This window comes from Pelobates fuscus, chromosome 1, assembly GCF_036172605.1.
Source record: "Pelobates fuscus isolate aPelFus1 chromosome 1, aPelFus1.pri, whole genome shotgun sequence".
Classification (NCBI taxonomy): domain Eukaryota; kingdom Metazoa; phylum Chordata; class Amphibia; order Anura; family Pelobatidae; genus Pelobates; species Pelobates fuscus.
The window spans coordinates 317563638-317578918 of record NC_086317.1 but is presented as its reverse complement, the minus strand read 5'-3'; the positions used below and the strand labels follow the sequence as shown (position 1 = coordinate 317578918).

At 40.4% G+C, this 15281-nt stretch overlaps 1 protein-coding gene across 1 annotated transcript in view; it reads right to left on the bottom strand.

Moving 5' to 3' along the window:
- The window catches only part of GABRG3 (gamma-aminobutyric acid type A receptor subunit gamma3), a 647580-nt gene that overhangs the window by 105061 nt on the left and 527238 nt on the right, over window positions 1–15281 (bottom strand). Inside the window, exon 6 of the mRNA XM_063444658.1 lies at window positions 7462–7599. Within this exon, the coding sequence (XP_063300728.1) occupies window positions 7462–7599 (138 nt within the window). The remainder of the gene's footprint in view (window positions 1–7461; window positions 7600–15281) is intronic.

Genomic DNA, 15281 nt, shown 5'->3' with positions numbered 1-15281 from the left:
GGTAAAAAAAAAAAAGATCAAATAAAATGAAGTTTGCTTGCTTTGTTTTATTACAGATGTTAACAGCTTTAGGCATGACAGTGGATTTCAACATTACAGTTTTGCAGATTGTGCTATATCCTAAATATTTTTTTTTACATTTTTTTTTCTTGTTACATTCTAAATATAAAAGATACAAAATTTGAGTGGCAGAGTTACAAAATGTACTAACAGATTGACATATATTTTTTTGTATATTTAAGGCAATTTCATATTTTTATCCATGTTTTTAATTTGCTGCAATGAAATCTGCAAATTAATTGCAGTAATGCTATAATTCAATTTACATTTTTCTTGGAATATTTTCTTTATCTAAAGTAAATCAAGGGACACTACAACCTGGAGTTAGCTTACTTTAGTGTAGTAAACTGGATAGATTATGCATTAAAGATATATGCAAAAATAATTACTTAAAAATTATATAAAGGGCTAGCCGTGCAGCACACCAGACGTGTCTATGTGGAGCTCCTGCTTCATCAACCTAAAATAAGCCTAAGATACTAACAAAACGCAGAACTGAGACCCAAGAACCCAGCAGCTCAAAGCACTAAGACCCCCTGCACAGAGATGGGAAAGAAAAATAAGAAACCTGCCCACCTGGAGAGCTCCTACCAACCGGACATCAGGCGATCATTTGAAAGGCCGCAACAGCCTCCCAAAATGGCGCCGGGAAGGCCCCGAAGTGTCAGCGACTCAGAATCCTCTATGGAGGAGGAGAACTGCCAGGCCGCAATCCCAACCGCCGCAATATACGGGTCGGAGACGTCAGACTCGGACGACTCGCCTTCTACAAAGGGCGACATCAAGAAACTACTCCTGGACCTACGGGAGATGTGGAAGGCCGACTTGGCCGGGGTGAGGAAGGAGGTGGCTGACGTAAAGGGGCGCCTAGATGCCGTGGAAACCTGAGAAGGCACAAGAGATGCCCTATTGCATGATACCAGTAAGCAAACGGACACACTAACGCTCCAACTCCGGAGACTCACCCAAGCGGTAACAGCAATAGAAACACGACACCGCAAGAGAAATGTCCACATACGCGGAGCCCCTGAAGACATAGGCCCAGAGGCCTTATTGCACTACGCGAACAAAGTGGCAGAGACAATGGGGGCAAACCAAGACGGAGACGCAAAACCGATAATGGCAGCGTTCAGAATCAGGAAAGCCCCGACAGCCCCAGCAGACACATCTAGAGACATCATCGCCATCACCCGTGATATCACGGTAAAAGCGCGCTGATGGCCTACTCCAGGAGGAATCTTACCGTCGCCGTAGACAACCACCACGTGAAAGTCTACGCAGACCTCCCATTCACAACCCTGCTGGAGCGGAGGAAATTCACGCCGATCACCCGCCAATTGAGGGACAAAGGCATCAGGTATCGCTGGGGAGCAACGGGCACACTGGTGGTCCCATATAAAGACTCTATATTCACGTTATCTGCAGACGAAGATCCAACAGGTCTGCTACAGGCCCTACAGCTGCACCAACCAGCGCTCGTGGATGGGACAGGCGAGACACACGAGAGCAGCATCGGGACGGAAAAGAAGAGGCGCAAACAGCACCTGCAGCATCCCCCACTGACTTGAAGGGGCAAAGGACTGACCCACGATACTCTCCAGGCACTTAACATAAGACGCTTAAACGATCTTAAATGGGTGACTTATTGCCTAGTATTCTTGCGATATATGTGGGTGTTAGTCCTAGTTGTAGTATATCAACCCATTGTCTTAGTACATCAGCTCACATGTCTTTGACAGCCCATAGGGACTACCAATGTATACCACACGCCAAAAACCTTGTCATGCACATCTATTTTTACTTAACAGGCCCTCAGACTGTTTAACCCAGTCACCTGAGGCTTCAAAGGTGCAACTTGCCATATACGTATATTTTAGTTTTTATGTTTTTTTTTAATTTTTCTTAAATATGAACGTCTCAGTACCTCTCAGTCTTCCAATCCTCAGATAACATGTTGCTGTTTGTTATGAATGCAGCACATTCAAAGTGCTTAACACAGAGAGTCCGTCAGCATCTAATGTGCAGCGAATATATGTGTACCATTTTATTTCGTTTTAAGTCTAAACATAGAGAAAGCTTCATAACATAAAAAATGTATAGCCTGTTAAACGCCTAGTCCAACTCTTCGTTGTTACATAGAGGCATATCGTTGTTGCATATGGTATACACTTGCTGTTCTTACCTTTTACATATTTGAAAGTGCTGAGAGCAATGTAATTTGTGGTACCTGTAGATACGATTGCTTAAAACGATTACTTCATAGGCCCGTTGATTGTCTAACCCAGTCATATGAGGTTTCAAATATGGATTTGGAGGTTCAACTTGCCATATACGTATACTCTAGATTTTATGTTTTTTCGTTTTTTTTAATTTTCCTTAAATATGAGCGTCCCAGTAACTCTCAGTCTACCAATCCTCAGATACCATATTGCTGTATGATAGGAATGCAGCATATTTAAAGTGCTTAACACAGAGAGTCCATCAGCACCTAGTGTGCAACGACTATTTTTGTATTTTTGTATCATTTTACTTCATTTTAAGTCTTAATATAGAGAAAGTCTCATAACATAAAACTTGTGCAGCACGTTAGACGCCTAGTCCAACTACTCGATGTCACATAGAGGCATATCGTTGTGGCACATGGTATAAGCATGTAGTTCTTACCTGTTCCATATTTAGAGGAGCTGATCGCAATGTAACTTGTTATACCTCTAGATATGTTGCTTAAAACGTTTAAATATTGTGTTATCATAAAAACCCAGAAAGACTGTATATGTCAGTGCCAGATGCCGCGGGCATACCAAATGACAAACTTTGATCATCTTTGCAGGGCTTTTACCTGGCCCCAAATAGTGACAAAGACCGGGAAGAGGGAGCCCATTATTATGTCCACTACCTATATGACCCCACTAGGTTATATTGCCCACCCTGGCAATTGTTCAACCCGACTTAGGTTTATAATTGTGCAATTACTATGTACACCATGTCAGGGCTGTGTCTCACAAGCATATACCTGATCTTATGTATTAACTATATCAGACTCGTACAAAACAATTAATTTCCCTTTCCTGGCTACAGGATACACAGTCCAGTACGGAATGCTCTAGGCCCGCTTAAGCTGCCAACAAGTAAACCCAAATACTCTAAAACCCCAAGTAGCGGATAGTCTAATATACCATACCGCTCGTACTAAGCCCAGCCTACCAGCGGACAAGACATATCACCTGAATTAAATCTAGGGCCTCACGAGCAGAGCCAAAGAGCACCGCACACCCTAAGCCTGTACAAGCGGCTGGTGCAATATACCGATATAGGCGTTACTATGGTCTCCTCCCCGTACTTGTCACTGAATGCACCAGAGACGTTAACATGCCCGACCAAGAGAGACTCATGTTTATTATTAATTGCTGTATTGTTTGATTCATATTATTTGTACTACTTTTAACTTCTTGTAATGAATGTTTGTAAATTTCCATAAAAAACGGTGGGCTTCTTCCCACCACACAAAAATAAAGAATTAAAAAAAAAAAAAAAATTATATAAAATTTAAAAAGGCAAATTTTAACATCCTACATTTGCCACAAAAAACTCAGTATTTTCAGCATTTTCAATCAGCTCTCACCAAACCAGGAAGTGAATCACTGTCACTTGCAGCGTTTCCTGATGGCCTCTTTCAGCAGGGCAATGCATCCTACTACACTGCAAAAATTGTTCGGAAGCGGTTTGAGGAACATGACAAAGAGTTGAAGGTGTTGCCGTGGTCAGTTAGGCTGCCTTGAAGCCCCAGTCAGTGCAAGACCTTAAGCAGCTAACTAAATAGCCTAACTAGAGAGCTGCCTATGCTGGAATGCTCACGCAAATTTACTGCACATGCTCATTAAACAGCACCAACAAGATAATTTGGTTAAACACAAAAGATGGATCAAAATATGTTATTACTCAATGTCATGACTAGACTAGAAATTCCATTATTTTTTTCAAGTACCTAACCTTAATGTTTAAATATAAAACAATATATATATATATATATATATATATATATATATTTAGAAGAAAACCAAAATGAAGGTGTTTGCCACTCAAGTGAAAAGGGGCTGTGAATTATTTTTCTTTTGATCTTTACTTTCTAGTATAGTACAAAGGACATAAAGCTTTTGATGTGTTACTAGCATTATAATACGGAATGTGTATCTAATAGTTTCATGAATCAAAGGGTTAAGATATGACAGATCCATACATACAATGTAAAAAATTTAGTGCACAAAATTCCTTACAATCTTACATTATTATTCTTTTCAAAGTGAAATATAACAAGTAATTATTGTCCTTTTTTAATGGTTGCATAGTAACTGAAACACGTCTAGGGTCATGTGAGTGGATTGTCTTGCTATGGAACAGATTTACCGTAAAACGTTCCTCGCAAGTTCGACATCTTATTCCCTACTGAAAACTAAATGGTGGCAAATTTATCATTAAATTTGCCAGCATTTAGGCTAAATATAGAATTTTTTAATTGCAGTTTATCTGGCCTTAAATAGTTATTCCAAGCACCATAACCACTTCACTGATTTCAAGTGGTTGTAGTGCCTGGAGCCTGTATGTGCTGCATTTCACTATGAAACACTGCACACACAGTGTAACCCCTTTGTTGACAGAGCTGTAACTTTACTTCTTACCATGCCATTTAGTATGTCATTAGGCAGCCCAGAACAAAAGTAGTCATTTACTATGGACTGAAAAGGGGAAAGTGGGGAGAGAGGAAGGCCAGTAGGTCATTGAAGTAGTGATGACAAGAAATAACAAGGGATTGGATAAGTTGCTTAGCGGTATCAACACTCGGAAATTGAGGAATTTGGGGAATATTGCTTAGATGTTTGCAGCAGGATGAATAAACCGATTGGATGTGGAGAATGAAAGAAAGATTGGAGTCCAAGGCAGCAAACTTGGGTTAATGGGGAGATGGTGATGCCATCAACAGACATAGAAAAGTCAGAAATTGTAGTCAAGCTAGAGGACGATATTAGAAGGTGCTCAGTGTTAAACATAATGATCTTTAGGTGGTGGGAGGCCATCTAGAAAGAAATGAAAGCTAAGTAGTCAATGATGTGAGAAAGGACAGAGGGAGAAACATGTGGGTAGGAGAGGTAGACCTAGTGTCATCAGAATAAAAGTGATATATGAAGCCATAGCTGTGAATAAATTTACACAGTGACGAGGTAACAATGGAGTGAGTAGAAGACCCAAGACAGAGGCTCGAGGTACTCCAACTGATAGAGGCATGGAAGAGGAGGAGTTACCAGCAAACAAAACAAAAAAGGTCATTTCGGAATAATATAATATCAAGTAAGAAAAGTATAGAGTAGGGGGCATTATTTTTAGCACTCATTGAGGTGTTCAGTTTGAATTGCAGCTGAACTAAATCAGCACATTGCAGAGTATTGAACATCCCAAGCAAAATTTACAATTCAGAAAATTTTGATCAAGAGAGGCCCACATCGTTAGGCAGACCTCTTGTCCATCATGGCAAAGTAAGCTGCTTGTTTCCCCCCCACCACATCTCCTCTATTCTCTTCCCCTCTACCCCCCCCCCCCCCCACGCCACCTATTTTAAATAAATAAAACGGCAAGTTTCTTTGCTCATTTCATTGTCTTTGGTAATAGGGTGAAATAGAGTTACATAATTCTGGCAACTCACCGATTACCCAGAATTCAGATAAATCCTGATACAGGCAAAACTGATTGCGCAAGTCTAGGTTTCAACCACCCATCTACTAATAGGGGTCATAATAACTCCTGTCGTTTTTTTAATTTTTGTATTTATTTGTAATTTTTAAACGTGGCAGCTGGCTAACAAGTGCTTACCATTTACTATATAGTTAAACCTCACTCTGTCATGTAAGCATCCAAAAAAGCAAAAAAAAAAAAAAAAACATACATGGTGACTGAATATGTGTCTAATTAATTAAATCTTCCTCAATGATCCAAGCATTATATCATAACCCCAATTCCATAAAAAGGAAAAAAATATCAAGTGACCGAGAACAGCAGTAGGAGTATTAAAGGAAACTCCCAGCAACAGTATTCTTCCAAAGTTAAATTAAACCAAACATACATAAATTGTTCAGGTACACATTTAAATATATTATGTTCATAACTGTTCATATTTAGAGGCTATTTTATATATCATGTTTACCTTCACTGTTTTATAATATTAGTTAATGAATCCACTTGATTTTAGAAATGATTTTCTTATTGTTTAGTTTTGAATATTAACCTAATGTTACTTGTTTATAACCATCAGTTAAATTATTCTTCATGTGAACTTTTAATTTCTGAATCATCTGTTGTGATTGTATCTGTTCACTAGGATATTGTACTTTTCTAAACTACCAATCAAATCTTAAAATGGATGAATATTATGTTTAAGTTTTGTTATTCTCAACATTATTGTTCAGGTGGACATTATAGTTTATTTGTTTCAACTACAATACTTTCCCTACTAAATAAAAAGTCTATTTTAATACACGTTTCACGTTTGTTGAGAAAAAGCAGATGCTAGTTTCACCTCAAAAATAATTCTGCTCATCTGAATTAATATTTTAAATCTTGCATGCAGTTGTTGTTGCTAAATTAATTGCTTTCTATAGTAAATATTATAAAAACAACAACCCAAGCAGAACAAGTGATATCAAAAAACCATCATTCTCTAGGGTTCCGAACATTGTTATGGAAATATAAATTATCATCTATGACAATTTTAACTAGAATGTTTCAATTTATTCACCAGCAGTTATTTTCAAAATTATGTAAATGTTGCAAATGTTAAGTCTATATGATGAAAAGAGAGTATTCTAGGTTGACTGGCAAATGTAAAAAAAAAAAAAAACTAATTAAACATGTTACATGATGGCTGGATGGATGGATAGATGGGTAGATGGATAGATAGAAAGATAGATAGATAGATAGATAGAAAGATAGATAGATAGAAACATAGATAGATAGACAGATAGATAGATATATTTCTTGTGGGAGACTTCTTAGACAGTTTTGGGCTCAAATTTTGCTCTCTTTTTTAAGGCAATATGCATGATTTTGGTTCCATTACTCTGTTATAGAATTGGAATTAAATGTAATTTTCCACATTCTTTATTCAATACATTTTTTATACCTTAATTCTAATTTAAAAAAAGAATAGCATGTACCATTATGAACTGAAAATGACACAAATTATCTAAACCTCAAGAGCATTATAATATCATATACATACTATAATAATGTTAACTTATGCAACTTTAATTATAATTAATGCAATTGTGCACTGCTTCAATATATAAGGTAAGTTACATACTTTTTGACTATTACTCCATAATTTTTTTTATTAGAGTTTAAATTATTTCCAACCTGCTGTAGTTGACAAAGTTTCAGAGGTGTTCCTCAGACCCATGAAGTCAAACTGGTAAAGTCTCCATGATTTTTGATTTGTTGCTTCCACTGAGTTTTTTCTCCACCTGTATATAATTTCTTCCTGTGGGTAACCATCTATTAACAGACAGATAAAGTATCTTTAGTAAGCAAGTGAAAAAGAATATGAACATTTTAATAAATATTTACACAAGATATTTTGCTGGTGGCTTTGGGTTAATAACATTATTGCTGTATTTCTGGTGCAAACATCTCTCTTCTAGACCTAGAAGTGTGGCTTTGTCATACCAGTTGACCATCCAGTCCTGAAAGCATACATTTTCAGTTCAGAACTATGCCTTCTGTAACTGTTCTCTTACCTGTGCCTGTATGTGTGACTCTAACTTTGTGTGTGACTGTTTGCTTGTGTGCATGACTGTCTACCTGTGTATGTGTGATACTAACTATGTGTCTGACTGTCTGCCTGTGTGTGGCTGTAACTGTGTGTGTGTGTATGTCTGCCTGTGTGTGTGACTATAACTGTGTGTGTGTGTGTATGTCTGTCTGTGTGTGTGACTATAACTGTGTGTGTGACTGTCTCCCTGTGTGTATGTGTGACAGTAACTGTGTGTGTGACTATCTGCCTGTGTGTGTGACTATAACAGTGTGTGTGTGTGTGTGTGTGTGTGTGTGTGTGTCTGTGTGTGACTGTCTGCCTGTGTGTGACGTTTGCTTGTGTGCATGACTGTCTACCTGTGTGTGTGACTATTTGTGTGTGCCTGTCTGCCTGTGTGTGACTGTCTGCCTGTGTGTGACTGTAACTGTGTGTGTGTGTGTGTGTGTGACTGTCTGCCTATGTGTGGCTGTAACTGTGTGTGTATATCTGCCTGGTTGTGTGACTGTAACTATGTGTGTGTGACTGATTGTCTGTCTGTGTGTGTGACTGTAAGTGTGTGTGTGTGTGTCTGCCTATGTGTGTGACTGTCTGCCTGTGTGTGACTGTCTGCCTGTGTGTGACTGTCTGCCTGTGTGTGACTGTCTGCCTGTGTGTGACTAACTGTGTGTGTGACTGTCTGCCTGTGTGTGACAGTAACTGTGTGTGACTGACTGTAACTGTATGTGACTGCAACTATGTTTGTTACTGCAACTGTGTGTGTGACTGTAAATGTGTGTGTGTGTTACTAACTGTGTGTGTGACTGTCCCCTATACAAACACTACAACCCTATGCATGCACACACACTATACATAGATGATTCACACTAAAGGAACTATTATTCCAGATAAACTAATCTGCCCAATGTACCATGAGTACATTAGCATAGCTTGGTGCGAACTTAGAACCCATGGCGTTACCTTCTATTTGTAGATAAAACTGGTCACCATTCCAAAAATAGTTATGACTTAAAGTAAAAGCAACATACCAAACAATAAAATCAATCTGATTATTTTTCAGTTTGGAGTATATTACTAATGAGTGCTTTATAGCTTTGCAACCTTAGTGAAGGAAATCACCTTGACCCAAGGCTCAAGCTACAGATGACCAGTCTGTTTTTATTAAATTCGCTAACTTAGATCATGATATGCTTTGACCTCTACCCTAGTTTAAGAGCCTGGCAAAAATCTCTATTTCTTGTGATATGCTGCGGTTTCTGAGTAGACGATTGCAGTTTTACCCTCAGATCCCCTTCTTATGTCCTAACTAATCATGTTTTTATATTTATAACCGTTGAAATATGCTTAGTTCTAGAGATGTCCCGAACAGTTTGCTGGCGAATAGTTCCCGGCGAACATTGCTTGTTCGCGTTCGCCACGGCGGGCAAACATATGCAATGTTCGGTCCGCCCCATTCCATATCATTGAGTAAACTTTGACAACCCCCCCAACCCGCCGCTCGGGGGTGGGAGTGGGGGGTTGTCAAAGTTTACTCAATGATATGGGGGGGACCTACTGTCCTCCCCCCAGCACCCACCCCTGAGCGGTGGGTGGGGGCCCTAAAAATAAAATAGGGGGGAACTTCTGTCCCCCCCGGCCCCCACCCCTGAGTGGTGGTTGGGGGCCCTAAATACTAAGAAGGGGGGGACCTAATGTACTCCCCCCTGGCCCCCACCCCTGAGCGGCGGGTGGGGGCCCTAAATACTAAAAAGGGGTGGGACCTAATGTCCTCACCCCCAGCCCCCACCCCTGAGTGGTGGGTGGGGGCCCTAAATACTAAAAAGGGGGGGACCTAAGGTCCTCCCCCTTGGCCCCTACCCCTGAGCGGCGGGTGGGGGCCCTAAATACTAAAAAGGGGGGGACCTAATGTCCTCCCCCCCGGCCCCCAACCCTGAGTGGCGGGTGGGGGCCCTAAATACTAAAAAGGGGCCCCCCGGACCCCACCCCTGACCGGCGGGTGGGGGCCATAAATACTAAAAAAGGGGGGGACCTAAGGTCCTCCCCCTGCCCCCACCCCTGAGCGGCAGGTGGGGACCCTAAATACTAAAAAGAGGGGGACCTAAGGTCCTCTTCCTGCCCCCACCCCTGAGCGGCAGGTGGGGGCCCTAAATACTAAAAAGGGGGGGACCTAATGTCCTCCCCCTGGCCCCCACCCCTGAGCGGCGGGTGGGGGACCTAAATACTAATAAGGGGGGGACATAATGTCCTCCCCCTTGCCCCCACCCCTGAGCGGCAGGTGGGGGCCCTAAATACTAAAAAAGGGGGGACCTAAGGTCCTCCCCCCTGGCCCCCACCCCTGAGCGGCAGGTGGGGGCCCTAAATACTAAACAAGGTGGGGACCTAAGGTCCTCCCCCCTGGCCCCCACCCCTGAGCGGCGGGTGGGGGCCCTAAAAAAAATGTGTTTCCCCCCAGGTGACTAGGGGTCCCCAAACCCCTAGTCACCCCCCCAAAAAAAAAATCAACCCACTACCTACCCCCCTCACCCTAAAAATAATGAGGGGGGGACCTTTAACTAAGTACCTGTAAAAAAAAAACTTACCATTCAATGTTTTCTTTCTTCTAAATCTTCTTTTTCAGCCCCAAAAAAGGGCAAATAAAAAACCATAATAACTGACGCAATTAAAAAAAAAAAAAAAAACGAGCACAAAAAAAATAATCCATATTCAGGGGTGGGGGCCAGGGGGGAAGGACATTAGGTCCCCCCTTTTAGTATTTATGGCCCCCACCCGCCGCTCAGGGGTGGGGGCCAGGGGGGAGGACCTTAGGTCCCCCTTTTTTTGTATTTAGGGCCCCCACCCGCCGCTCAGGGGTGGGGGCCAGGGGGGAGGACATTAGGTCCCCCCATTTTTAGTATTTAGGGCCCCCACCCGCCGCTCAGGGGTGGGGGCCAGGGGGAGGACCTTAGGTCCCCCCCTTTTTTGTATTTAGGGCCCCCACCCACCGCTCAGGGGTGGGGGCCAGGGGGGAGGACCTTAGGTCCCCCCCTTTTTAGTATTTAGGGCCCCCACCCGTCGCTCAGGGGTGGGGGCCGGGGGAGGACCTTAGGTCCCTCCCTTTTTAGTATTTAGGGCCCCCACTTGCCGCTCAGGGGTGGGGGCCAGAGGGGAGGACATTAGGTCCCCCCATTGTGATTTATGGCCCCCACCCACCGTGCAGGGGTGGAGGCTGGGGGGAGGACAGTACGTCCCCCCCTCATTATTTTTATGGCCCCCACCCACCGCACAGGGGTGGGGGCGGGGGGGGGAGGACAGTAGGTCCCCCCTCATTATCTTTATGGCCCCCACCCGCCGCCCAGGGGTGGGGGCCGGGGGGGAGGAGAGTAGGTCCTCCCCCATTGTAATTTATGGCCCCCAACCGCCACCCAGGGGTGGAGGCCGGGGGAGAGGACAGTATGTCCCCCCTCATTATCTTCATGGCCCCCACCCACCGCTTAAAGGTGGGGGCCAGGGCGAGGGCCCCTCCCCCATTGTAATTTATGGCCACCACCCGTCGCACAGGGGTGGGAGCCAATAGGCTCACTGCTTACTAGACATGCCCCTACTCGCGGTATAGCGAGTAGGGGCAGAATTTACTAATACTAAGTAATCTTTACTTAGTATTAGTAAATGTGGCTGAAAGACCAATTTAGGTCTTTCAGCCTTTTAGTAGATAACTCCCTAATACTGTAGGAATTAGGGAGTTATCTACTAAGCTGCTGCAAGATGCAGCCGCGGATCGGAGTTTGCATGCCACAGTCCAGGTGTTAGCCCCTTTGAAACAACTTGTGGGTTTTAAAATTCGCCTGCCTATTGAAGTCTATGCGGTTCGCCCGGTTCGCGGGTTCGCGAACATTTGCAGAAATTCGTGTTCACCATTCGCGAACCGAAAATTTTATGTTCGCGACATCACTACTTAGTTCTATAAATTCCTTTTATGGTACAAAGTGCCATTAACATCCTGTTTTTGTTGCGCAAGTAAATAATATTTAAGCTCTCCCGTTAAAGCAGAAGTATTCTTTGATTCAAGTATGCGAGTCGTATTTTATTTCTCCAAGCGCTGGAACTTACAATTTGGTTTCCCCTGTACATATCTCTGGGTAATTTTTATCCCTTACACCTTGTAGGGTATTAATTGCCATATATAATGAGGAATCAGCAGTAACTAAAATTTAGTAATCCCTCCATTTAACATTTGAGTAGTTGAGTAGTTTCACTACTTCATCTTGAAGGAACTTGTCAACATATTCTGAATAAATTAGATCAGATTAGAAGTGAGTGAGACAGTTCCAGAGATTACAGGTCTCCCCAGGGTTTTATCCAAACCTTTGCGTATATTTTGTAAGTGGTAAAACACTGATGTCATGAAGTATTTATTATAAGGTATTCACATTATTTTTTATTAAGTATACTCTGAAACATAACATACTCAAGTAAATCATATTTTTCATCTAAGTATTGATTAAATGGGTTAAATACAAAAAGTTGATAAGTGTTATGGTCACTAAGGAGGAGAAGATTTTCATTCTTATACTCTATAGTATTTTTAACAGCTAATCAGCCTCCTTTATCAAGTGGCTTAACAGAAATTGGCAAAATCTCTGTGCTTTTCTTGCTAATGTAGTAAGATTATCATTAGATTATAAATTTATATTCATCAAAATCATCAACATGTGTTGCTCTCGTGTAGAGAGAACGTGTTAGCATTTCGGTTCTGGACTGCCCTTATGGGTGGGATTGATTAGTCTCATATGCCTTGGAACTGACTCTCTCTATAAGAGCACAAGTGCGCAAAAACTATTTTGAGACCTGAGCGGGGATTTACAGAATGCCAAATTACTGAATTCCTTTAAAATTTTGGCCAATCTCAGAGTTCTCATATATAACAGTTTTTAGGGTATTTTTTTATTTTTTATGTTGGACTTAAAAAGAGGGTTCTGCTCCTGAATCTCTTCCAGTTGGAAATCCATTTATATTTAATTGTCCTCTGTCTTACTCTGATTACTTTTTTTTTTCTCTTAAATTCTAATTTCAAAATTGGGAGTGATTGTGAATTTGGGCCCATCGAGCAGTATTGCTGGACTGCCTTACTGCAAACCAGTTCAACAATAGTCTTGTACTTGCTGATCACAGAGTGTACTCGTTGCAGAGACTGTCTGAGGCCCAGCAGTAGTGCCTGACAGGAAACGAAAATCTTCTATTATTATCTATTCACATCCACTTAATTTAGAATAACTATATAATAATTTGTGAAAATATTGGTTGTCACACCAAGATATACAAAGTTACAGTATAAGGAGATACTTAGATGATGGAGACACACGTAGGATAGCAGCAGAAGATCTTGGCCCTAACTCTCTTCAGGGTTATTTATTAAATAAGATGGCAAGCATATAGGTTCAACATCCATCATTCATCTATCTATACATAATTTATCCATCCACCTATTATTCTAACATTTGTTTGTAGATTTTTAGATGACAAAAATAACAAAAAGCGTTTGCCATGTATGATGTATGATATGTTGTAATGAACAATATTACAGCATATAGAATATGTCTCTGACTTCCACAGTTTAAAATTCCCTCTTAAGTTACACCCTTTGCTACTTATTGTTAAGTCACAATATATGTTTTAAGATGTATTGTTTGGAAATCTAAGATGCACTTGCTATAGCTATGTACATAAACGTAAAACAGCTGAGTAGGAAGAACAAGTAAAAAAGGGAATTGAGACATTTAATTTAAAAATAAATGATCTGTATATTCTTTAAAATCATGTTTAATTAAGAATTGGCAATAATAAGACACAATTTACACAAAACCACAGTGTAAAGCCTTGGGTTTAATGCCAAGTTGTTATTAATAAATGCGTTTTGGGATTTACTTGTAAAACTTTATGGGCTCTAGGTGCTTAAAATGTGTTACTTATCCTTTTGGCATATTAAGGATGAATAAATATTGTATTATGGTAACCTCAAGCTAAATTCCATCTTACCTTTATATCATCCCTTGTGGAATATTTATGTTTTAAAATGGCATATACATTTGCATAAGTTAATTTAATTTTGGTAAATATTTTTGTTAAAGGGCATGTATGTGATTGACTAATTTTGTGAAGAACAGTGCGGTTAATTGCTTATATTGCAAAGGTAGAACGAAATGTGCTATTTTGTACAAATTATTTCATTGTATTTCTGGTTGAACATTAACTCATTCACACTTTACAGCTTAAAATGTTGCTGTTCAACCTATTTCTGTCACTAATTAATGTCTTTATATTTTCATAAAATAAAAATGCAATTAATGTCAAACATAGCCCAATTCTTATTTTTCTTAGAGCAAAATTAACTATATACTGTCATTGCAGTTAAAAGAAAGGACTATAATGGATTAAAGGACTTTGTTGCCACAATTGAAGAAATGGTTTCTTGAATGTTTATGTGCTGCTGATTTATGTTTACTTTCATTCACTTTATCAAACACAATTTAGTCAACCTTAATTTATACTGCAGAAATAATTGATGGCCTGTAAAGAAATTAATTTCTATGCTAGAGACCTATTCCACCTGAGTAGAGTACTGAAAAGCACCAGGTTTAATTTTTACTCTATTTTGTTGTTAGCATTAATTCCCATGTAATACTGACATAGTATCTCCAATTTCATCATTAGGGATAAAGCCATTTTAATGCACCATATTTTAAGTTAATTACATAGCACAGTGTGGTATTGCTATGGGTGTAGTGTTTTCATGGAGCATGTTCCCTTGTTAATATAGCAGATGTGTAGTTTATAAAAAATATGTTTATATAATAATCTGAATTAATTTAAAGAGTTGAAGTCACAATGTTATTTAGAATTGCAAGGATTAAGGTTGTGGCATATGTGGTTTTAGGAAGGACCTGAGTCGTAGGTGGGAGTATCCATAACATTTACCCTTGAGCGGAAGTCCTTAAACTTTTTACCACCTAGCCACACCTCCTCATTGTAGCTACTCATAACATAGAGGAAGCCATGACAAGTTTTCTAGCCTAACCCCATATGAAGGGACTGAGGTATAACATTCTTAAATAAAATCCCTAAATGCAAACATATATTTTTTAACATAGCCACAAGCCCTCTCAGAAGGAAAGTCCTGGTGAGGAATTTGTTATCCTTGCACCAACATACCTTTAAATGAAGCAAATATGTAGCACTGCTATGGGTGCATTCATGGGCATGGATTGGGGTTAATAAAACATGTGTGGAGTTTATAAAAAAAATATTTATATAATAATCTGAATTCATATGAAGATGTGGTGTCATGCGGTGATTCTTATGATATGCAAGCATATCTTCTAACATTTCAGATTTATAAAAAGAGACACTTTAATTTTATAAGTATGTGTGGGTGTGTGGCCAGGGGCGAGGC